General features: G+C 36.3%; 1 protein-coding gene across 1 annotated transcript in view; it reads right to left on the bottom strand.

Annotated features, from left to right (window-relative positions):
* Nucleotides 1–2,017: 2,017 nt before the first annotated feature.
* Nucleotides 2,018–26,598, bottom strand: part of LOC149802494 (ADP-ribosylation factor-binding protein GGA1-like) — a 78,936-nt gene continuing 54,355 nt past the window's right edge. The window contains exons 10-15 of the mRNA XM_089951524.1: nucleotides 25,312–25,464; nucleotides 17,065–17,183; nucleotides 14,869–15,088; nucleotides 10,033–10,195; nucleotides 9,495–9,742; nucleotides 2,018–2,229 (exon numbers count right to left, since the gene is read on the bottom strand). Coding sequence (XP_089807650.1) covers nucleotides 2,018–2,229; nucleotides 9,495–9,742; nucleotides 10,033–10,195; nucleotides 14,869–15,088; nucleotides 17,065–17,183; nucleotides 25,312–25,464 — 1,115 coding nt within the window. The remainder of the gene's footprint in view (nucleotides 2,230–9,494; nucleotides 9,743–10,032; nucleotides 10,196–14,868; nucleotides 15,089–17,064; nucleotides 17,184–25,311; nucleotides 25,465–26,598) is intronic.

Here is a 26,598-nt window from a genome sequence, read left to right as displayed (position 1 = left end):
TCCACCTCAGTTAAGTTTGGTAAACTTGACTAGCAATGTTAGAGGGACAGATACGCCAAATCCAACACAGTTCAGTAAGGAAACGATGTGACTGAACATACAATGCTACATTTCCTTCAGCATCTGTACTTTACTTACTAAATTCCCCCTCTGTAAATTACCAAATTTTACTGAGTTTACAGAGAACTCAACCCAATTTCACCGAGTTTACTGAGAACTCAACCTGGTTTTATTGAGCTCTCCCAAGATTATTTACCCATGCTGGGATGCCTTTATTATAATTCCAATGCTTGTTTCTTGCGATATAGTTACTTCTGGTAGCTTTAAGCCATTTGTGGTTCTGTGTATTGTAGTGGTCGAGAAATTCAGACCTGACAGTTTTACAGAGCTCATCATAAATGTATAAGGAGCTATATCAATGACATTGGGGGAATCTCCATTCTACTACTTTAACAGGCATGTACTTTCACATAGACTGAAGTGGATTCATATTTTTTTTTTGTTCCATGTAGTGCTTGCTAAGTAATTGAACACATATTGAAAATTCATGTGAAAGCAACATTATTTGAATGAAATACATGAATAAACACGTCATTTGACCTTATTTCACTCTTTCTCTTTATTAGTATCCCTTGGACCCAATATCTTAGTCAATGTAATTGACTATTGTTATAATGTTGTCTACTGCAAGGGTTTCTGTGCTCTATGCGTGCTGTTTTTGGCAAGTGCATTCTACTGTTTGAAGGCCATAATGCCTAATGTACTACAATTATAACAATGCAACAACACTTCAACAAGCTGAAGATTAAAAGACAGTAGGTACTTAATTAGGTTCACTTGTAAACGCTTGCAGTCACAGCTGTAATGGTCAAATGACACTGTTCATAATTGTATACAAGAGGGCACATTGCATTTATCATGATAACATTGAATCCAAATGAAAAGGGAAAACTGAAACACAAATTTAATTTGACAGACTTTTTCAAATGGTCTTTATTTCTTAAGGTATTGCCACCAGGAGGCATCACTGACATTATTAATTAATTGATATTGCATCCCATATTATTTACAGTGCAAAAAGAGAAGAAAAAAATTAAGAAAATTTAACAAATTATATGACTTTTGTTCAAAAGTTACAATTTTCATAATTCTGAATAAAATTTACCAGCACTAATCACTAATGAGCAACATATCAAGGTTTCATTTACCAATTCTGATTGCATTATTCTTTACATTCATCAAATATGTGTCAATTGTTTTGGTAAATTTCTAAGAAAAAATGGGATCCATGCCTGATCTTGTGTTATAAACAGGTTCCAAGTTATCAGAGGATGTTTTATTGAGGGTGAGGTGCATGTCCAATTTCCTAAATTACCAATTTTAAATGATAATAAAAATATGCTAATCATTTGACAGGGATAATAGCAAAAACAAAACATCCAAGAAAATGACTACTTTGTTGTTTATGGTAATGAAGTACCCAATGGTCCTTAAATACATGGACAAGGGAAGGCATCCACATTGTTTCCACACAAAATTCATTGTTCATTACGTCCTTAAATTCTAGGACTAGGGAAGGCATCTGTATCATTTTACAAGAAATTCATTGTTTATTGGGTCTTGAAATTTATGGACATGGGAAGACATCTGTATTGTTATCACAGAAAATGTAATGTTGATAGGGTCTTTAAATTCATGGTTTGTAACAAACTCAAAATCCATGAAAATTTGTACTCCATGAACAATAAATATTGAATATCACAGTATTTTGTATCCCTATAAAATGTTAGGAAGGATGTTCCTAGCTATGACAATCAATGGGACTTCATAGTTGGTCAATGGACCATTTTCTTTTTCTTAGTGATGCAAAATTAAGAAAATAAATGGACCAATTTTTGAAAGTTATAGGCCCATAAACAAAATATGACGGCCTGAGAATCTTTAAGATTGCTCCAAAAGCAAAACATATTGGTATTTTTCTTGCCAATGGACACTAACCCATCCCAGAAATTTTCTTCTAATAGTATCCTTTAATGTACACTACCAGCAAAACACTGGATATTACCTTTGGTACGGCAGCTTGGAATATAAAGCCTCTGATTGGGTTGGTATTAATACTCATGACAGATATAACCATGACAACCACATCTTCTCTTGGCCGGTCTTGAGCAGCATGAATTAAGACCTTTATACCATTTTTATCATAAGTGTTCACTGGCGGATGTGAACCTGAAATAGAGATATCACATTTTTATTTTATGTGTTCACTGGGTATGGGGGTGAACCTGAATTTACAGGTTTACAGGATGTAAGCCTCTAATATAGAGTATCACATTTTATCATATATGCCCAATGGGGAATGTGAACCTGTAATATTGAGATGTCACATTCACAAAAGACAACAAACTTATGTCAAGCCTGCATTTCATTTAAGTGGAAGAAAAAAACCTTTAACACAGAGCTTAATTAATTATTTGTTTTATATTAACCCTTTCAGTTAATCTTGGAAGTGGAATGACAGACATGTACATGGATCCCAAAGTCATTTTTATGCAAAGCTTCAGCTATGAGCCTAACAAAAACAAAACAGTCCCCTTTACATGATCTGCCATCAAGCCAGGGACATACCAGTCCAATAAAAAAACCTGAAACATTAAATGATAAAGAAAAAAGCTGAAAAAAAGTTGACAGCTGATTTGTAAACCAAGAGAACAAACTATCCAGAACAATTACACAGATCACTGAAGTACATATAAAGTATTAAGATTCAGATAATGTTCAACTTTTTGGAAGAGTCTATTACAGAAACTAGGGATGTAAGGTTACTGTTGGACATAGAGTTTTGCCTTTCTCATGATAGCAGTCAATTCTTATCCCCACTTTTTAAATATTTTTTATTAATAATGTCATTTTCATAAATGACTCTGATCTATATAACAATGCCATCATGTTTATACAACACCTTATCTTCTCTTTCAACACTTGGGAAACTGAGTGGGATGAGGTAGAGGACCTTAAATTGGGAGGCAAACTCAAATGATCAGGACATCCTGCTCTTAAATGCAAGAGAAGGCAGGACTTAATGTACCAGTGGGCAAAAACAGGTAACTGTGGGTGGTAACTTCCTGTAACTCTTCACAGGAAGTGACAGAAATGACCCTTGTAACCATCTTTCTAGAGGGTGAGAAAGCTTCTCTTCCCTTGTAGATCATTTGGAGGGAAGGGGTATGAGCATCTCCTGTGAGAGTTCTGCCTGAGCAGGTAATTAAGGTGTATGCCCCTGAAACCCCACACTTGAATTGGCCATCCAAGGCACTGTAAGTGGCAACAAGAATCACTTCCCTGAATTGGCCATCCAAGGCACTGTAAGAGGCAACAAGAATCATTTCCCTGAAATGGCCATCCAAGGCAATGTAAGTGGCAACAAGAACCACTTCCCTAAATTGGTCATCCAAGGCACTGTAAGTGGCAACAAGAATCATTTCCCTGAAATGGCCATCCAAGACACTGTAAGTGGCAACAAGAATCACTTCCCTGAAATGGCCATCCAAGGCACAGTAAAGTGGCAACAAGAATCATTTCCCTGAAATGGCCATCCAAGGCACTGTAAGTGGCAACAAGAATCACTTCCCTGAATTGGTCATCCAAGGCACTGTAAGTGGCAACAAGAATCACTTCCCTGAATTGGCCATCCAAGGCACTGCAAGTGGCAACAAGAATCACCTCCCTGATAATGAAAACTCCACATCCCACAGGGAGTAAAAGGAAACATAGAAAATATGGAGAATGTTAATATAATAATAATTTCCTGTACAGTACATAAATGTTGACCCTCTTCCTTTGGCAGGTGGTGTGGAGGAAGGAGGCACTTCAATGCAAGACCCAACTCCATACCATGAATCTGCCTGCAATGTCAAACCAAGTGGCAACTGTGTGATCTGCCCTCTCCTCTGTATTAGAGTGCACAGCAACATAAATCTTGAGATGATGCCTTTCATGATAGTTGCTTTCTTTGAGTATGCATACTCTCTGAATGTGGGAAGGTGCTGCCCCTCACTCTTTTGTTGGGCGGGGCACTTTAGCCCAACCTCACTCTGGAGGTTTGATCAGCATCATTTAAATGTATAAATAAATAAATATTACAATCAATAAGTGGCATTATTTGTTGAATATTTTTTAAATGCTGGAATTACTATCTGTTTTAGGGAAAAAGCCAATAACGATTTTTAAATTCTGAGAGATCACATTGGCATTATTTTCATTTGGGGCCAACTACATATAGTGAAAAATATTTAAGTGAAAACCAATGAAGATGCAGCCATTCCTTCAAGAGGATTAGTTATAACAAGTTTTTTTTGTTGAAAATGGCCACTATAGTATATCATTATCTTTATTTACAACCAACATGTGACTGAGGAGTTATTCAGTGTAAATGTCCATGTCTATAGAACTAGCTGTTCAAAAGAAGTAGCTATAACAAGTCTCATCAGTAACACTATCATTTAGAACCAACTAAATATCACAAGTCTTATTTCCATGTCACTACAACTATCATTTCTGGAGAAGTTGCGACAATAATATTTAAATGATTATCATCACCATGAAATAGACATCTGAATAGCACTATTTTTATTTAGAATCCAAACGACATGTAAAGAAGAATTATATCTGAGGGGCAACATTTTCATTTAGAACCAATTAGACAGTAGAAGTCCTTTAGTGAAAACCTCATCAAGAAGGAACTGCAATTTTCAAGATGACCACAATGACAACCATTTTCATTCAAGACCAACTTGGCATCTTTTGGTGAAAAGATTTGACTATCGATTCTGGAGGAGTAGGAGTCCTTTAGTGAAAACCTTTTGTCATATGACCATCAAGAAGGAACTGCAATTTTCAAGATGACCACAATGACAGCCATTTTCATTCAAGACCTACTTGGCATCTTTTGGTGAAAAGATTTGACTATCCATTCAGGAGGAGTAGAGTTAAGATTATAAAGAAGTCCACTGTGATGGCCATACTGGATGTCAGATCAGCATGATTTTCATTTAGAACCAACAGTATATCAGAAATATTTAGTGAAAACTCTTAGCTGATTTGACCATCTGGTCAGGAGGAGTGACAATAACAAGATGTTCAAGATAGCCAACATGGCAGCCCTAGATGATGTCCAAGCGGTACCATTTTCCTTTATTACTAACTTAAACTCTTCATGAATGTATTTGTAAAGTTCAATGCAATGTAACAAGTAGTTTAGTGGAGTAGTAATAACAAACTTGGGCTAAAGCATGGATGTTGGATAAACAACCGAGAGGTGAATGACAGACAAGGGCCATAGCAAAGTTCATCTGGAATATAACCAATAGAGCTAAACACTGCAGGTCTAGTTTTGCCAGTGAGTGCTGGATGGAAGGACATGAGGATTCTTGGCCTTGTATAGAAAAACTGCAGGACTAGTTGTGCCAGTGAGTATTAGATGGAAGGACATGAGAATTCTTGACACTGCATACAAAACCTCCAGGATTAGTTGTGCCAGTGAGTACTGGATGGAAGGACAGGAGGATTTTTGGCAGTGGATAAAAAAGCATGCAGGACTAGTTGTGTTACAATTGGGTATTATCATGTAATAGGCTTTACCTGAATAACTATCCAACAAAGCAACAAAAAGTACAAAAAGGCAGCAAAACCTGCCAACAGCTGTCGCCCATGGGGAAAAAAAACAAACAACTGGCCTCTGTGTGCAGGTGACCTCTGTATGTAGACTCACCATTCAAACATGGTTTCTGAACAAATACCAGGCAATAAATACCAGTATCATTAGCACTGTTATCATTAATATTATCATTATTATAATTGTTATTATTATTTATTACCAACTTATACAATATTCAACAAAATCATACAATGAATGCATATGATGTTCTCTGAAGAAGTTATGTTCCACACAAGATTACCGTATCCTATTCACTTTGATCCATCCTATGAATTAATAAATAACTGATGTTTCAAAAAACAAAATAAAAATAATTTATATTTGTATGTACACCATAAAAAACTTTTACCACTGACTGACAGTTTAAACATGACTGTAGAACAGAGTACTGGCTCTTTCTTTGGTTAAACTGCATAAATGGCATTAAGACCAGGTGCTCATACTTCAAACAATATCTGGATTAATCAGCTGCTCAGCTCAGCAAGATCAAAACAGCATGCTTATGTGAGATACCTATGATGAATATGGAATGAAAAGGAGTTTAGGGTGTCAATTGTTACTAACACTGAACCCAAAACTTCACCAGCCCTTTTAAACAAAATTTTTAAAAATTCAATTTTCCTCAAATATAAAGAAATTTAACATTTAAAACAATACCTGTCACACTATCACAAAAGATCACCCTAATGTATGTTATAGGACTACTTTTCTCATCCAGCTAACAACACTGCTTTTACCCTGTTTAATGATAAAATCAACTCACTTCTGAGTTTGATGTATGACACTTTTGAGTTACAATGACAGTGTGACTGGAATGCTATAAGTGACAAAAGGAAATATCAGCACATCAATTCATGCACTATTCCTTTATTTAAACAATGCCTTCCTCATCAAACAAAAAAGTTTAACTAGTATGTATGAAGCAGTCACTGATGATACACTCCAGTGACCACTTAAAGCATGGAGAACTATTAGTTGGTTAGGAAATATATGACTACTGACCATGGAATGCAGGTGACAAATAAATGACTTTTATACAAAAAATGTTGTGCTGGTGGTGGAATTAGAATGGACATTGTGACCTGGTGTCTTCAAGATAAAGATGACCATTTGAAACAGGTTTAACTGTAATGAGTGTTGTCCATAACTTTAGTGTCCAAAAAGTGACTTTGACTGAATTTCCTTTAAAGGCAATCCATGTGGATCTATATAATTTCTCCATCTTTTCCTCAATTTATGTGTTTTCTGAGATTGAAATGTGACCCATGGACAACATAAATCAACTATATATTGGACTAACTGGTACTGATGTTGAATTTTGTAGTATGTAGTAAAAGGCAAGATTTGCAACTTAAATAGCCCTAGCTTAAAGCCTCATGTCAGAAACTTCACAAATATTATAATCCATTACTCCTCTATTCCAAATCCCTACAAAATGAAATACAAGAGTCCCAAGGGGGCTTGTATTGCTCATCAAGCAAGTTTTACTGTAGTTGGCAGTGAAACTAGCAAACCTATATAAATTATATAAATCATTATACTGGTGAAACGTTTGCAGCTGGTTCAGAAGAATGACCATAGTCTTACCAATCCGTTGCTCATCTGGCCAGGTATGCATACAAAAATTTTATGAATTCCTCTGTAAAACCATTTTATCATCCATTTAAAAAATACCATCAATAACTGCTCCAGCAACTCTAAACAAAACAAGCCAATTCAGTGAATTTTATACCATGGTGAGGTCATGAAAGTTCACAATAATGAAACCTGACTTTGATGTTTAAGACACAAATGTAATGTTACTGTGCAGGCATGGAAAGTAACAAAATTTACTTGGCCAATTCGAGTAAACAAGCTACAAAAAGTGGTAAAACTAGATATCCAAGTTGACCCAATATCACTCACCTATTTTACATAACTGACCATTTCATTAGGCAGGTTCATGTAGTCCTATGTAAACTAAGCTTTATAACATGTTGATTCCACTTATTATACTACATCCTAATACAAATTCTTTCTAAAGATAAAGGCATTAATTTGCTCATAGTCCAAGTCATCCAAAGCCACAGTTCATACCTCTGCCTCAAACAGCTTTCATCATATAAAGCAGAAACAAAATTAACCTTAAAACACTGATAATATATAAGCATAGCAAGTTTCCTAAATTTATCTTAAAAAACCTCTTAAGTTACAAAGGAAATGTGTAAATGTGCAGCCTGAAATACTCAGGAGCCTTACCTTCAGTGTGGTAAGTGACAAACCCTTTAATTACATTTCATCCCTTGGAAATGATCAATGATATATAGTTATATAGAGTTTCATCCCTTTGTATCAAATGAGTTCTGAAATTACACTGCAGAAAGCAAAGTGTAATGGAAATTCTCAACCTAAAGCACCAAGACAGTGTTCTTTATGTTAAGAAGCCCCAATGTTGTAGAAAATACTCCTGCCAAAGATGACATACCAAGTTGCAACCAAAAATCTTAAAATGCTCAAAATGGGAAAAGTGTGATGAAAAACATATGACACTGAGCCAAACAGCTAAATTTTGAAGATAAGAACCCTAAAGATGATGTCTGCAATACATCTTCTAATAACCCTATATAAAGTGTATCTAGTTTCATCCCTTAAGGCTGTAATGTTATAATGGAGAAAGAAATATTCAAACTTAATATACTGAGCAATGACCTTGTACTTCCAGACAGAACTCCAATGTTGTTGATGATATACCTTCTAAAGATAATGTATAAGCACACCAAGTGATATCCATTAATCTTGAACAACTTCATAGTTATGGACTGGATAGGTAAGTGTGATGAAAACCTCGAAAAATCAAGCCATGACCATGATTCTAAGAAAAGGACACCCAATGTAGTTCACATCTTCTAATTATGCTACATAAATATACATCCCTTTTCTCACAAGACTGTAAAGTTATCGGAAAAAGGTAGTAACATGGGAAATCAATGACATTGACGTTCAAGATATAACTGCAATATATTACAAAAAAAATCTTCCATTGTTTTGCTGTTTTGGGTTTAGTGCCATTTTTCAGTGCATGATAGGATATACATGGCAGCCAATATAACTGGTGGAGGAAAAGCCCAGGAAAACACTGATAAGAACCACTGAAACATGCTACTGGCAAGCTTTCTCAAATAACCACACTGGCCAAACACAAAACTCAAATGCACACAGAAAGGGGTAAGATGACAGTGATCGGTAAAGATGAGAGTAAAAAACCACTTGGCCACCTTGGGCCCCACAAATCTTCTAATGCACAAGTATAGCAAGTCTCATTCCTTCAATTTTCCATACATTACACCTACTATTGATAATGTGTAAGAATACCAAGTTTCATCACTTAATCTCAAATGGCTATACACTTCAAGAGTTCGAACAAAAATGTTACAGAACATGCAAAATATGAGTCTGTGTCATTCATCTGAAGATAAGGCACCAAATGTTGTATGTGACACATCGCAGTATAATTAACGAGTATACAAAGTTTCATTCAATAATCACAAATAGCTTGAAAGTTATGGAATGGAAATGAAAGTGATGAATGAATGGATGGATGGAAACACAAATAACATGACCCCCACTTTTTAGAAAAAGGTGGGGGGGGGCCACAAATAAATTTTTGAGTACACATACTGGAAGACACACAACAGATGGATGACAGACACCAAAATATACCACAAGCTCACTAGGTTGAAAGGTCAGGTGTGCTGCATGAACACATATGAATAAAACATTCTGAATATAAAGTTTTTACCTGGTTTAATACTTTCCAATGGTACAAAGATGTCTGTGAGAGGCTGGACTTCTCCAGGCCTGGACCCTGTGGCAGACACTCCAGCCACCATGTTGACAGTGGGAGGGTGTATAGATTGTGGAACAGCTGCTGTGATTGTACTGCCCACTGGGGCAGAGGAAAATGCAGTGGGTGAGCCTGGGTAAGGAGGTGGAGGAATGGTTGGTACCTTGCTTGCTATCTGATTCAGGGTCACTTTTGCCGGTTGGCTAAAAGGAAAAATCTTTTTGTGAGTATATGCTGAGAAAAGACTGATAAGTTCATCAGCAACAATGATGTTTATTCTATGTTGTTCATAAGTTATAATTCCCTAAAGCACTGGAAAAAATCTGATCACTATCCAACTACAGCTTTCAATTACTATTTGCTAATATGGTTCAAATCTGCAGAAGTGACATACTGGTTTTTCAAAGTCTGATATTAGTATATTCTGTCTATCAAACACATTACTTACTTGATTGTTCATTAAGCTAAATGCAAGAGTAATGGAATGACTTACACTGAAGCTGTGAAAGGAACAGGTTTATCTGGCCCTAGACTCTGCTGCATCAGACTTTGTCCCAAGTCGTCCAAGTCTAGGAGAGCTTTTTTCTGCTGATCTGTCTTTGGCGAAGCTGGGCCAAGTTGCTGAGGTTGAGATTGAGGCTGTGTAAAGGAAACACCTGAAAAAATGGTAATTTGTAGAGTAACATATTTGCAAACATATAATGAATACCTAATTGTGAACTGTATGAATCAGGATCTGTTGGCACAAAGAAAGGTTTTCTGACCAGAAGCCAGATCATCTGCTTCTGCACAATGCAACAGTGCTCAATGCAGCTGGATGAGCATTATAAACAAGTACATTCAGTGCAAAGTCCATTAAAACAGTGTGATGAAATTAGTTGGAGAGTTTGATGCTTTGAATATAAGAGGCAATTCTGTTTTCACTAGTGCAATGGTTTGAATAATTAGCAGCCAGTTATAATGGGACCATCTAGCTGACAGCAGTGAATCAAGGTAGTCACAGATATGTGTCAAGCATCATTGTCAACTAGACTGAATTATGGACTAGGAAAGTGGAATTTAATTATGATTACAGACTTAAAGGAGAGAAGATTCAACTTTTCAGTGTGAAAGGATTAATTGGACTTTGCCTCTTTTCTTATCAATTAGTTTAGTTCTAATTCTACAGAGAATTTGGGAAATTTCTTGTGTAATGTAACACAAGGGTAAAGGAGTGTATATATATATATATATATATATATATATATATATATATATATATATATATATATATATATATAAATTGTAAATAAACCTGTCAATATGTTTATTTCATGGATTTATTTCTGAATCCAACATGTTAGAAACTTTTGGTGGTAGCAGTGGGATATTCACACTTAGTGGATTATTTAGTCAGGGTTGATTCCTCGATTTAAAATCACTTACATATCAGTGTGAATTACATCTTGGAATGATTAAGATGCAGCAAAAAGGGTGGAAGGAGGGCTTGATACTCCAAAAGGAGGGCTTGATACTCCAAGAATTTATTTGGGTATCCATGAAATCAAAACTGATTTGGATATAACATTGCAAACCTCAACTACTACCCTTAATGTACAAGGAGGCTGCAGCTGGAGGAAATAAAGAAGTTGGAATTGGAATGGGAGGTATTGGAGAGTAAAATTCAGGGAGACTTTATGAGTCAAGGAAATATTGCAAACACCAGTGGGAATAAAAACCCTCAGAAGCCATTAGTGAGGCCAGCAACATATGATGGTTCAGAACCTTCAGAAGACATGAGAGTTCATTCTGAACTTGTTGCTGAAATTAACTGGATGGTGGATCAAAAAGCAATGTTTCTAGCATAAAATTTATGAGGAAGTGCACAGGCAGTACTAGGTGATCTAAAATCCTCTAAAAGGAGAGTGTAACACAAACTGTCCTATGCTCTAACCAGAAGATTAAGCTCAGACAGAACTTTTTGAGGTGCATCTTACAAATCTCATATCAAATTTTGCCCTGGTTGTGAAATGCTGAAGTCCCAACACTAAATTCTTAATGCTGTATGCCTAGTGAGGCAGATTTTAGTGCCATTTTTTATAAGTCATTGGTATGATTCGGCTGGGGTTCAAACCCATGACCTCCTGTATCCAAGGTGGATGCTCTAACCACTTATGCCACTGGAGCAGTCGAAGTCTTCTGATGAAAACCTCTTTTCGATATAATTTTCTGTTCATGAAGGAGTAATGATAGCAAGATTTTCAAGATGACTGTGGTGGTGGCCATATTAAACACCATTTTCTTTAACCCATTTTATCCAGTTTACCAATTTCAAATGCATTGCCTGATTCCTGAGAAGCAATTCTAAATACACTGTGCTAAAACGGAGCATCATACAGCAACAGTGGATATTTTCTACACTCCTGTTCAGCGTAATGGTTTGTTTTATTAACAAGTTTTTTTCCAGATTAAATCATCCCAAAGTAACTCAAAGTAATGCTGTGCATCAGCTTTTTCTGGGTGTTGAACAGCTGCCCCTTCTATCAATTTAAATAGTGACTGCAACTGAGGTGAAAAATCATCCCGGACCCATTCCTGTTGAAAGCCTTCAAAGACAGCTTCATTTTATGAATCACTGTTGAAACATGCATGAAGCCATGCATCATCTGTTACATCAACTTGATTCAATTCTAACTCATTATTTAAGTCAATATTATCATCAGAATCATCCAAATCATAAACTTCAATGTCGCTACCCTCGCTATCAACATCGTTTACATCCGAGTTGTTGTCCATCATTTTATTGATCGATTTTCAAGCCAACAATTTCTTTTCCAACCTGATTTTATTAAAAATTTCATTGCGCATGCATGCTTTAACCATTTCCTTTGTCGGTGAAGAAGTACACAAATATTTGTGATGTACAAGATGTTTCTAGAGCCACTACACACATATGTAGTAGAGTACGACCACAGTCGTATTCAGGATAAAATGGGTTAAGGAGTAACTAACTAGACATCATAGGAAGTTTTTATAATTAAAACATCATACTGATATGTCTGTTCATTCAGGAGGAGTAACAATAATAAGATTTTCAAGATGACTGCAAAGATATTGCCAGGATTTTATTGAAAGGGGTAACTTTCCCCTTGTCACAAAAATTGGGGGGGGGGGAGTAGACCAAAGTGGAGGGGGAGGAGGAAATGATAGTTCAATCTTCACCTAACACTTCAATATCCATCTCTCTTTCTTCCTGCTCCACTCTATTAGAACCCTATTCAAATCAAAATCTTTAACAGGTTCTGTCTCTAGTTGTATAAAAATTACTACTGCTTGTTTCTATGCTTAATCTGTTCCCTACCCAAGTATGAATGCTATTGTCCTGTGCTCAGTACCCTCTTTCACAGATTGTTGACTGAAGGGGCATATACATAGCTAGCTTAGCCAGCTGGAACAAGTTTGAAAACTGTTCTTTATAGTTATTATGTTCAATTTTCCACTGCTCACAGCATTTTCTTTTGGATACTTCTGCTCCAAAGTAAGATTTTTCACTAATATACTCTCTGCCAAAGTTCCACTTTCTTGAATTAATATTAATACTTTACTGACTACAATGCCAATTTACTCTGCCATAATGCTGTATTAGGATTTTAAGTCCATTAATGCCATAGTCTACTTGTTCTGACAGAGGTATTGTGATCAAATAAATATCTTTATTTTTTTATTTCATGTTTAGATTCTTCTTATTAAATTTATCTTAATCCTTAAACTAGGGCTATATTGTTTTGTAGCACAAGATCCCACAGAGCTAAATTGTGATAAGAAAAAAACTGAAAATTTAAATCAACTTTTAAATTTTCTGTATTTTAATTCGGCTTATTAGTCTGCCATTTCTAAATTTGCAATACAGCTAACAAGAGGGCTTGTCCCACATGCCATATGTGTTTGTCCAGCCAGCATGTACATCAAACTCATATTTAACAAATTTTAGGTTCAAAATCTCTCAAATTATCTCAGTTAACAACTACTCTTGTGGCCTAAGTGGTTAGCGCATCTGCCTCGGATGCAGGTCATGGGTTCAAACCCTGGCTGAGTCATACCAAAGACTTATCAAAATGGTACCAGCAGCTGCCTCGCTTGGCACTTAGCATTAAGAGATTAGTGTTAGGACTGATTGGCCTGGTGTCAGTATAATGTAACTGGGTGGGACATCATGCTTAAATGTCTGCAGCATGATTCCCCAGTGCCAGACATCAGTTTAAACTGCCACACTGCAGACATCATAGCAATATGACTGAAAAATTGTTAAAGCTATGTTATAAATCAAAATCACACACACAGAGATCTCAACACTTTCCCAGTTCCAATAATCTGACATACTTCCTAACTTTAAAAATAAATTGCCTTGATCTCTATGATCAGCCAGTATTTGCCAAACAAAATCTTCATCTAAAGATGAACCATGCTGGAAATAAGCCATTTTGGGTTTTCTAGGTAACCCGTATTATAAACATGCATTTGTAAAATTTCCTTGATGCAATGTTGAAACTAAAACAGAATGCTTATTCTGGGGTCCAATGTGCCAATCAAATTTAGTTTAACAATGATTCATGCCAAGCAGAAGAAACTCAATGTGTAAACAGTTATCAAAAAATACATGTTGCACAAAGTGATACAATATTTCTACTGGCGTGACTTATGTCACAAGAAGCACTCTAAGGGTGAACAGTTAAAAAAAACTGTTCAGCATTTAAGCAGCATGAGGTTTAAGTGATGATTAATGTACATTTCCAGTTTAATTCATTCTTCAAGAGGTTTAAGTAATGATTAATGTACATTTCAAGTTTTATCCATTCTTCAAAGAGGTCTGAGTGATGATTAATGTACATTTCAAATTTTATCCATTCTTCAAAGAGGTTTGAGTAATAATTAATGTATATTTCCAGTTTAATTCATTCTTCAAGAGGTCTGAGTAATGATTAATGTACATTTCAAGTTTTATCCATTCTTCAAAGAGGTTTGAGTGATGATTAATGTACATTTCAAATTTTATCCATTCTTCAAAGAGGTTTGAGTAATAATTAATGTATATTTCCAGTTTAATTCATTCTTCAAGAGGTCTGAGTAATGATTAATGTACATTTCAAGTTTTATCCATTCTTCAAAGAGGTTTGAGTGATGATTAATACATATTTAAAGTTTTATCCATTCTTCAAGGTCTGAGAGGTGACGAGAACATAAAACATGCTCGTGCATGCATAACATAGAAAGCAAATGGTAAAGGACTAAATATGAACAATAAAACTATCACATATGCTCAACAAGTCTCAGAAAAAGTATTTATGAATACCTTGTGAAGCTAATCCATATGCGGTAAATTTCTGTGACTGTTGGACATTTGCAGGGGCCTGACTGAAAACAGATGTGGCAGGCAGATTCCCTGGGACTGGGTGAGTTGGAACCTGTGGGGCCGACCCATACATCATTGGCTGGCTTATGGATGGACCCCCAAACACTGGAGCTGACTGACTCACCATCATTAATGGCACAGTGCTTTGGGCTTGTGATACCTGCAATAAGCATCAATGCAGTACAATACGGATGCTAAGTTAAACAAAATCTAATCATTCAAAAACTTTTTTAATTTATTTTCCAATAATGATTAGAGGTTATACTGAACTGCCTATGGTGGTTTCAAGGGATTCATACGAAGTTGTCTTACTGTAAACACATTTATAATGACAAGCTGTTATATTTTCCTTACAAGCTTGACAGTTACTTCAAATTCAATCAAGTTTTGACTTTAGTATCTTGCTAAGAACAGTTAAAATATTCATACCTTTCCGTGTCTTCAAGAAGAGCATGTTATGTAACATAACACAAATCAGATGTTTTTACTGGTAATGTAGTATAAGGAATTTGTGAAATGTAGTATATCAAATGGTCCTATACTGAACTTGTCCATGATACAAATGTCCAAGCAAAATTTCTTCAAAACAGGACCAAATTTTATTCAATAAATTCAGCTCCTAACAAAAAGGAAAACATTTTAACATGTACTTATTTTCCTTCACCTTCCTTAACACAAGAGGGTTAACTTCATTTCATTTTCCCAGGAAGAAAGGTTTCTTTTTGATACATTTGGATGCAGTAGATGATCTAATATCCAAATCAGCACACAGATCATGTTCTTTTTTTTTACTGTGATTATGCTTACTGACTATTAAATTCTTCCACTCCATGAGCAAATTTTGATGCACATAAAAGCATACTGACTCGAGTATGGATGTAAAATAACCCACATGAAAAAGGTAAGACTCATCAAAATATTCGTTTTGCCTTTGATGTATTGGACTTGATAATGATGATACTGCCATCAAACACATTATCAAGGACAGCCGTATCATCTAGAGTATGTGATTTTTATTTGAGGATCTCATGAAATGCAAAGCATCAAGACTGATCTGCTGATGCCACATACACGAGAGATGATACACCTTTCCTGACCAATGTACTACACTATGGTTTTATCAATAATACAAGAACTGACATTTATTTCATTTAATTACTAGCACTACTTTTTAAAGAGTAAAAAGGTTATTAACATGTGATGAAGCTCCATATAATATGTGCAGTGTTCTATTTCTAGAGGGGCTCCGAGTGGTGAGTGGTCTAAAGCGCTCTCCATTACGGATCACTGCCATCTCACCTCTGTCTGCGTGGGTTTGAGTCTCAGATTCGGCCAATGTGGGTATGTGAGAAAGCTTGCCAGTAGCTTCTCGTGGGTCGGTGGTTCCTTCCGGTGTTTTCCCAGGTTCTTCCTCCATGATTTAATACTGGCCGCCATGTATAGCCTATCGTGTGCTGAAAAATGGCGTTAAACCCCACAACAACAACAACAACTATTTATGGATACATGTCCTCATGAATGTGCTTACAATGTATTTACTTGCCACCTGTGTCATCTGAATTCTTCTTCATTCTGGAAAATTTTGCCAAAACAAAATGGTTGACAGTGACATAATTCATCAGATTTGTGCATTTTAAACTGTGTGCAGATAGTGTGAAATTAAAAAATGGTCTGTGATCTCTATATGACAACTTATCCTTTCAATGCTGTATGAATCTGATGACACTGCATAACATTTGGAACAAAGCGCTTGTTTGGATTTCGTAACTAAAGTTAACTTCTAAAAAACTGGATGGTGTGGGATGGGAGGGTGGGGCTTGTCAATTTATTTGATGTTTAAAAGTTCTTGAACTGTGGTGATAAGGAAATGGAAATTGCTAGTAAGTAATGCAGACGTCTGGATCAGTTTGTCAGAAAATGGAGTAATGTATCATTTATAGGAATACACCTGACATGTATCTTGACCTGCTATTAACGGGAGCCCAAAATGGCTGTTCTTGATGCCAAGTTGGGCATTCAGAATCTACAAAACACAATGTTATGTCATCAAATGTCAAAAGAAAAGAAACCAGAGGAAGAGTGACCGATTCAAGACAGAATATAAAGCATAAAGCTCTCAATGAAAGTTATACAAACCATTGGCTGCTGTTTTGCTGAGGATATGGTTGGGTAGCTGAAAAGATCATCTAGCTCTGAAAGCAGAGAGTCATCTCCCTTTCTGCTCTCTTCCTTTATTGACTTTGTGGTAGCCAGTCCTGCAGGAATGATAATCAATAATTATAATAATAATCAATCGATAATTATAATAATAATAATCAATAATTATAATAATAATCAATCACTAATACTCAATCCTCTGTAACATAACTTTTCATGCCTATGAAGGACTGGGATGATTAACTTGCAACATTGAGATAACAACCACAGAACATTTTCAATTATTGATACATTTACAAAAGATGGGGTGTGACACTGTAATTGAAACTGTACAATATACTTTCACTTATTTTCAGGAGTATAAATTTTAATGGTTTTTGGTAAACCAAAAAAAACCCACCCCAAAAACAATTTTTTTTTTGTAGCTACTAAATTTTGTTGACAATATCTAAAAAGAAGGTCTACAGATGACAGATTCTGTTGGCTTTTTTAATTAATGGTTTGTATCAAGCATAAACCAAAAGAAAACCAATACCCTATGAAGAAGTATCTGCAGATTGTAAGGTTCATGGCTATTACTAATGTACACTTAAGGAAGGAACTTACCTTCATTGCCCCAGTCAACCCACTTAACAACAGGTTGGTTGGTTGGTTGCTATGGGTTTAATACCATTTTTCATCATTTGATAGGCTACATGAGGTGGCCAAGTATATTTGGTGGAAAAACCCAGGCAAACTTAGGGAAGAACCATTAACCCATGGGAAGCTACTGGCAAGCTTTCTCACATACCCACATTGTAAGCCTGAGACTCGAACCCACACAGACTGAGGTAAGATGTCAGTGATCTCTTAAAACCTGGCATCTTATTAAAGATTACAATGTATCTGCCACCTTACTTTATGCTTCCTACCCTTTCTATTTCCTTTGGATGCCTTAAGATAGAAATGGAGTGTCCTCATGGGGCATTAAGGTCTATCAGTATCATCAGCAGCAAAGATTTGACTAAGACTGGGGATTTCTACAGAGGTATGGAAGGTACACCACTCCCTCGATAACTCGTGCCCTGATAACTCGCAAACCTGCTTATAACGCGGTGTCAGGCATGGATTCCATTTTTTAAACCCGAAAATACCCCAAAAATGTATCCCTATTTGTTGAACTTGAAGAAAATCATGATCAAAATTGGTAACGTTAACTTTGATGTATTGCTCGTTTTATCATTGAAAGCAGTAGATAGGACTTGGAAATTTTAATCAACACTATGAAACATCAAATTTAAAAATAACTCATATAATTTTTTACATTTTCTTTCCAAACAACATTCCTAGTACACCCCAATTAATGATATGTAAAGAAATTTCAATCAATGAAAATGTCACTTACACCGAGTGGAGGCAGTACTTTAATAAATACAAATTAAATATTTTTTTATCAATTGAAATTTGTGTTCTCATTCCATCTTTTAGTTCCTTTTAAGTGTAATCGTCATAAGTGCAATGTGTTGTCTTGTAATCAAACGTAAAATGCGTCAATCTACCGTAACAGCTATGTCTGCGAGCGTTTCTCTGAGAACCTAATTAAGTGCCGACCTTGTTTTGATAACTGACTTGCGGAAGTATTTGTTGTATTGTTGCACTGAATTAAAAGCTGGTCTCCTTTATATTATCACGTTAATTATGTCTTTTGAATAAAAAAGTAGGTGGAATAAAAGAAAAGTTAAAAGGCATAAAAATCGGACTAACTTAAAATCTAGCGACCTCGGTCGTATGTCGGGTGAACTCACTTCATTTAATCAATCGAACACTGTAATAAATGTTATTGTGTATTTAACAGAAACTACCTTAAATTAACCGACTCTTTCATAACTGTGATCAAAGATAAGGCAGCAAAGCGAAATGAATACTTCATAAAATAAAGAGCTTGATTTCACAGATACAGACCATTGTGGGCAAACGAGTTTCAGAGAATTCTTGAACTAGGATTTAGAGATATCCTCAGGGATGATAAGAAGTTTCATTATTACTTCCAATGAAATCACGACATTAACAGTGTACAAACTGAACAATAAAAAATTGAGTTTCGATGCAGACGTGTCATGAATTAAATGTCACGTGTTTTTGAAGAAAAAAAAGGAATCTTGTTTGGTGGTGTATCAACAGTTAGTCTAGTTTCCAAATTGTGGACTACCGATTTGGCAAGATACCATTAAATACCAGTACGGGAACCAGACTCATCAAGAAAACAAAAAAAGATGATGTAATACACAGATTTTTTGCATACACGTGATGGTTGTTCAAACCAGTTGGAATGATCTTTCATATGTTGGATATTTTGAGATTAAAAATGTTATTTAAACAGAATAACAAAAAACTTCATTAGAAAAAGTGCATTATTAAAAATTATTATCGATGTGATTGCAAAATGAGGATTCAGTCATTAAACAGCCCAGTTCCCTATTAAATGCTGCCCCCTCCCCTTCCCGGTTTTCTCGATGTCAAAGCGATTTTTAAAAATTTTTTGGAGGTTCCTCGGTAACTCGCGCCTCGCTGATAGTGCGGTCTATGTTTGTGGACCCTGTTGTGCGTGAATTATCGAGGGAGAGGTGTAATTGGTTTTTGGCTAAATATCATGGTTGACAAAGGAGGGAAACCGAATCGTAATTCCCATTAAACTGGAGACAGCCAGTGTCAATAGATAAGGCATGAATCTCACTTCGTTGTCGCGCTGAGACGAGGACAAGTGGAAACACAGCCTTGAGAGTGAGGTCCTGAAAAGAAGCCTCACTCAATGGTTCATAGGAGGTTTGGGTTAATGACCATAAAACACAAGAAAGAGTTCATCAAGGCGTAAGAGAGAATGGTGTGAATCCGAACCAATTACCGTGCCTTGAGAGAAGTTAAGTACATTTGAAATGGCAGTTGTATAGCCCTTGATAGTGGATACAGAGCTTTTTTGTTCTCAAAGGAATCAGCAACAGAAATTATAGTTGGGCAGCTAGGATCACTCTGATTCATACAGCACCAATCATAGAAGATTCTCCACCTGATATCATGGACCTTGGTTGTAGTAGCTCTACTGGCCTGAATGATGCACCTGGCAACTCAGCCTGAAAGTCTGTTCTGCCAGAGAGATCACTTGAGATGAGCCAATCATGAACATTGAGAATGTGGCCCATAGTTAACAAGGGATCATCAGTGTTGTGATAGAAGGTCGCTCCTGTGAAAAGAGAGACCTGGGTCAAGCAATCAACAGGTCTAGAAAATCAATGAATCACGAATGAGGCCACAGAAGTGCTATGAGAATGAACAAAGCATTGGAAGTTCTGACTTTTTGCAAAACTTGAGGAATCAGTCAGTAGGATGGGAATGTGTAAGCGAAAAGCCAATCCCATCAGAGACTGAATGCATCCACTGCCCAAGCTCCTTGATCTGGGACAGGAGAAACATAAATTGGAGTGAGTGATTTGTATATTTAACATAGCTAGAACAACTTTTCAGTCATACTGCAGTGAAACCATTTATAATGATGTCTAGCACTCGGGCATCATGCCACAGACATGTAGCATCATGTCCCACCCAGTCACATTATCCTGACACCAGGCTGACCAGTCCTAACACTAACCTAATGTTGAGCACCTAGTGTGGCAGATGTTAGTACCATTTAAACAAGCCATTGGTATGACTTGGTATGACTTGGCCAGGGCTCGAACTCGCAACCTCCTGCATTTGAGATGGACTCTCTAATCACTGGGCCACCTGAGCAGTCAAAAATAAAATGGAAATCTGTTGTTGAGCCTGGTTGCAAATAGATCCACTAGGGGTCTTCTCCACAGCCAGAAAAGGGACTCCAAAGAGACAGTCTGACAAAACATTCTTCTTTCCCAGAATATGTTGACCTCTGAGTGTCATATTCTCCATGGTGGCCGATTGAACTCGGAGTGTCATGTTCTCCATGGTGGCCGATTGAACTCTGAGTGTCATGTTCTCCATGCAGGCCCATTGCAGGACGATCCAGAATTCCAACAAAGAGACGGGGCACGTGTGCCTCCTTGATGTTGGACACAAGCTACAAAATATGTGTTGTCAGAGGAGACCATGACACATCAAACTCTTACTCTGCTGATGCAACCTTGAAATGCTAGGCATACAGTCTTCATTTCTAGGTTGTTTATGTAAAGGGATGATTAAGACAGGGTCTAAAATCCCTGTTGAACTATGCCCTCTGGTTCCAAATGAGCACCCGAACCGAAATCTGACATGTTAGTGAACAGATAGGAGTGGGATTTAGGTACATGCATGAGGACTCAATTATGAATCTGTCATCCACCACTGCAAATGGTGATGATATGCTGGTCCTAAAAAGCTCACTGTTGATAGAGAATCTTTGTGAGGTTTCCACCTTAGGAGAAGGAGGAGCTGTAGAGGTCACATATGAAGACATCCTAATAGAACCAAGTCAGCAGCAGTTTTTAAGGTTCCCAGAAGGGATAGGTACAGTCAAACAGACAAAGACCGATGAATCACTAAGGAAGGTCTAATGCTAATCCCACATATTGGGAGGGTGCAACACTAGCTCTGACTGGGTTGTGGCAGTGCACCTCCTCCTCAATGGCAGGCAGCAACAAGCTATAAGAGCAGTGGACCTCCTCCTCCAAGGAAGGCAGAAACACGCTATGGAATAGTCTGTACATCTCCTCAATGGGCGGCACACCACGAGTATTGCATATCCTCCACAATGCAAAGGCAATGACACTCTATGGGAGTAGCAGCACATCTCCTCCATGGTTGTTGTATCTCCTTAAAAATGGGAGGTAGCTATGTACTGGGAGAGGTATTCTGGTCAGAAAACCTGTTATTTTCAGTAACAGATAAGCCGTAAAATTTTGATGAAGGAGGAGAATGAAATTTTTCTTTCTCTGATAACTGTGTCTGGAGTCTGCACAATTCCAGCTTTCGGCAGACCATGATTTACAAAATGTACAACAATATTTTTCTTGCACATTTGGAACATTTAATAGAGTCTGAATAAGCATCCCAAGATGACTTCTTGTGGCCACACTTTCTCCCAGACTGTGTTGACATTATTCCTTTATATAGTAAATAAATTAAAATTACATCATACTGACAACTCTTCACTCTAAGGGAGGATGTATTATGCACATCAACTGGATGGTGCTCTCAGCACAAAAAAATAAACAATAGGTATGAATCAGCTACTGCTACTATTAAAACAAGTTTCACTGTGTTCTCACACTTTTCTTCTGCTATGTATCAGTTGTCTGCTATGCATCAGTTGTCTGCTGTGTATCAGTTGTCTGCTATGCATCAGTTGTCTGCTATGCATCAGTTGTCTGCTGTGTATCAGTTGTCTGCTATGCATCACTTGTCTGCTATGTATCAGTTGTCTGCTATGCATCAGCTGTCTGCTATGCATCACTTGTCTGCTGTGTATCAGTTGTCTGCTATGCATCACTTGTCTACTATGTATCAGTTGTCTGCTATGCATCAGCTGTCTGCTATGCATCACTTGTCTGCTATGTATCAGTTGTCTGCTATATATCAGTTGTCTGCTATGTATCAGTTGTCCCAATCCAAAAAGTCTTAATGACGACAGTATTTTTTATTTTCTGATCACATGGTATTTTAAAAATATGTTTTCTATTTATGATTTTTAAAGATATTTTTGTCAATATCATCCTTTATCTTCATTATATTTTATCTGTCAAAAACATCTGTACACTTATTCAGCTTCGAATGGCTTGTACAGGAGTTGCAGTAACTCATTTGGGTAGAAAGTCGTATACATATTCCAAGTACCATGGGTCTGATACAAGCCCAAGCTAGCCCGGGTTGGCTGCCTCAGAGTGTCAGATACTGCCAGGATTGTATCTAAATGTGGGAGCTCTCACTTGTGACCAGAATAAGGGAGGAGTTTTAAAAAGTTGGGTTGGTGGATAGGAAACAGCCACAGTTCAATATATAGTTAACACTTAAATATCTATCTCTCTTTCTTCCTGAGTTTGATTGACACAAAAACCCTCAAAAGATATCTCTAGCTGAACAAGCATTGATATGTTGACTGTTTCTAAGATTAATCTGTTCTATATCTGTGTATGAATATTGTTCTGTTATGAGAACCCCCTTTCACAGTCTACTGTCTGAAGGGGAACATGCATAGCAAGCTTGAACAAGTTGGAAAACTGTTCTTTATGGTTGTTATGTGCAATTTTCCACAGCTAACATGTATTGTCTCTTGGATATCTCTGCTCTAAAATAAGATTCTTCACTAGCATGAGCTTTGCCAAAGTTTCACTTTCTTGAATCAGTACTTTGCTGACTACTATGCCAGATTTCTAATCTGTTCCATAATGCTACATAAAGGTTTTAAGTGATAAATGCCCTAGTCTGCTTGTTCAGTCTGAGGTATTTTGATCAAATATCCTTACTTTTTAATTTCTTTTTAGATTCTTATTTACACAATTTCTCATAAATCCTAGAATGCTATATGGTTTGTAGCTCAAGATTTTTATTTCTTGTGAACAGAAATTAAAAATGCACTCTACTTACAAAATTGCCTGTTTTAATTTGGCATGCTCTTCTGCTTTTTCTACGATTCAAAATACTACTACAAAGGGAGTTGACTGGCATGCTGTTTTTGTCCATCCTGATTACAAGATTCATATTCAATATTATTTTCAGGTTCAAAATCACTAGTATTTTGAGCAGCACTTTACCAATAATCTGATATACTTCGAAAATTTAAAAACACCATCCTCGTAGCTATTATCTGTCAGTAATTGCCAAATGAAACTCTTATCTGAAGTTGAACCATTCTGGGTGACAGCCAAGTTGGGTTTTCCAGGTAGCTCAAATTTTAAACATGTATTTGTAAAACTTCCTTGATAAATGCATGACAAAAACTTGTTCCTGGCCCCAATGTGCCAATAAAAAATTTAGTTCATCAACCATTCATGTCATGCCAAAATACCCAAAAGTGTCAACAGTTGCTGATCTGCAAAAAGACACATCACAACAAATGCTACATGACCTTCACTGGTGGCATAACTTATGTAGCTACAAGCACTATAAGGGATAACAGTCAAATAAAAATGGTGTACTTTTCAGATTACAATTTGATATGCATGACTTTAAGCAAATTTACTTTAGTTCTCATGCTTCACTGCCTACCATGTAAAAACTTGGCATAATCTGCACATTTCTCTAGTGTCCATGTGAAAGACACTCGACTCCCATTCCCTCTGCATGGTAAAGCCAATAATGTGTTGAAGTGCCATTACAAACCAACTAACCAACATACTGGGCTCATTTGATTTGTCAATACATGTATTATCATTGTTCCTGGTGTGCTACGCATTAGCAAGAAAGACAATAAAGGATATATAACACTGCACTATACACGTAATATTTTCCAGATCAACAGGAAGTTCAATCATTTGAAGCTAAACTCTTCTGATGGAAATAGTCTCAATCACACTCCTTGTCTCTGACAGGGAAAATCAATTGGATCCTTATAACTATGCAAAATATACCAATCTTTGTTTGTGTGTGTGTGTGTGTGTGTGTATATATATATATATATATATAGAGAGAGAGAGAGAGAGAGAGAGAGAGAGAAAGAATACAGATCATATGGTGAATAACTGTCCTTTCAAGTGCACTGGATCCAGCAAGAGATCTAGTGTGTCATGGATTGATTAAGATAAGTGCATTAAACTGACAACAAACAGTACAAAACTAGTATCTAACTGTCAGATACCAGTTTTTCACTTCTAGTTGTCAGCTTATTGCACTATATATTTATATATATTTAGATATATGTGACAGCGGATATGGGTCTGTGCATTTTGCAGATGGACTTGTCTTATAAGCATGTACATATAGCAATATTTTCAAACATGAAATTTTGAATTTGTATCTAAAATCTGCATTATAAACAGAATTATTCTGCATTGGAGGATTATTGTACGTGTGCTACACATATCAGTATACTTTAATGCTTTAGGAATGCCAACTATTGTCTATCATGTTTATTCATTTTGTTTACTTTTTTCTTACTGACTTGCAGGGACAAATGTTGACAAATTAACTGTGCCCCTCCTGTGACAACATCTGAAAAAGTCTTCCTTGGGATCACATGACACAAAATCAATGTTTACAATTGTTCATGTATGTGCAAGACAAATTTGTGTCATTGAACCTGTTTACCTAGTGCTAGGAGGTCGTCATCTATTGAGGACACTGGCTCAGAATGATGTTTGTGTGAACCTGATGCACCCTGGGAAAAGGAAGTGGAGGAGGAGGAAAAGTTATTGCTGGGAGATGATGGATCAAAAGTCAGGTCAAGCAGGGATGTGCCATCTAGAAAGGAAATGAATTGAATATAAAGATAAATTAATAACGGTGTATACCATATTTTCTGCATATCTTAGGATGGCAAAAAGAGTTGGTTTTTCCTCTATCTTAAAACATCTTCAAATATTATATTCAGTGCCCCCCCCCCATTAAAAGTTACATGTATGAACTAAATTGTTGAAATTTGGAAGCTTGCTGACACTGATATAATTATAATTTCTTTAAAATTATATTACTCATTGGCAGATATAAAAATCTCAATGGTAAAAACAAATGAAGAAAATTAAAGGAGGAAACTGAATGGTGCCATCTTGAAAATTCTGTTTAACACCTACGCTGTGGACAAGACTAAAATCTGCAAAATGTCAAAAAAGGTCAATGAACAACTGAACTAATAGCAAACTAAATTAGACTCGAATACTTCAAAATTCCTAACATGCGGCATGAAAAAAGGATTTGTTTCTTTAATATATTTCTTTTAAATACATTATTATCCCCTGAAACCAATGGCTAGGTACAGGCATTAGTATTATCCACAATGGAGGTATTGCAAAAACTAGTCAAGATGAATAATTTCACCTGAAAGTTCATCTCGTATGAGAAGGGTTAGCAAAGACTTCTAATATCTTTATAACAGGGATTTTTTTATCCACAGATGTGTAAATTAGAAACAAATTATTATTCATTATATCAGTGCCAGTGAGCTAATAAATACTGACACTTGGTTCTCCAAAAAATTTTCATCAATTTGGATTAGACATGCAACTTGTCAAGGTTACATATAATTACTAGTAAGTTTAAATGGTATTTATCTATCTTGTATAGCTGTGTGAGAAAACACATAAATAAAAATCTTTCAAAATTATGTCTAAACATTAAAAGGCAAGAAAATATGATTTTGCCACCATCAAACAAAGAAACAAACAAAAATGTTTAAAGATATACAGAAAATATGAAGGCATAAATAGATTAAAGTCATGGATGGTAGAGATTAAGTATGTTTTAAATCTATAAATATGAACATGTGCCATGAGGCTCTATCCATGTTTCAAAATATCTCTTTCAATATTATTACCTTCAATCACCATGCTCAAATGAAACTGTATAGGTATTTAATAAAATCCAATGCACGCACACAAA

This window comes from Sinohyriopsis cumingii, chromosome 3, assembly GCF_028554795.1.
Source record: "Sinohyriopsis cumingii isolate HCF-2022 chromosome 3, ASM2855479v2, whole genome shotgun sequence".
NCBI lineage: Eukaryota > Metazoa > Mollusca > Bivalvia > Unionida > Unionidae > Sinohyriopsis > Sinohyriopsis cumingii.
This window is presented reverse-complemented; position numbering and strand designations above follow the sequence as displayed.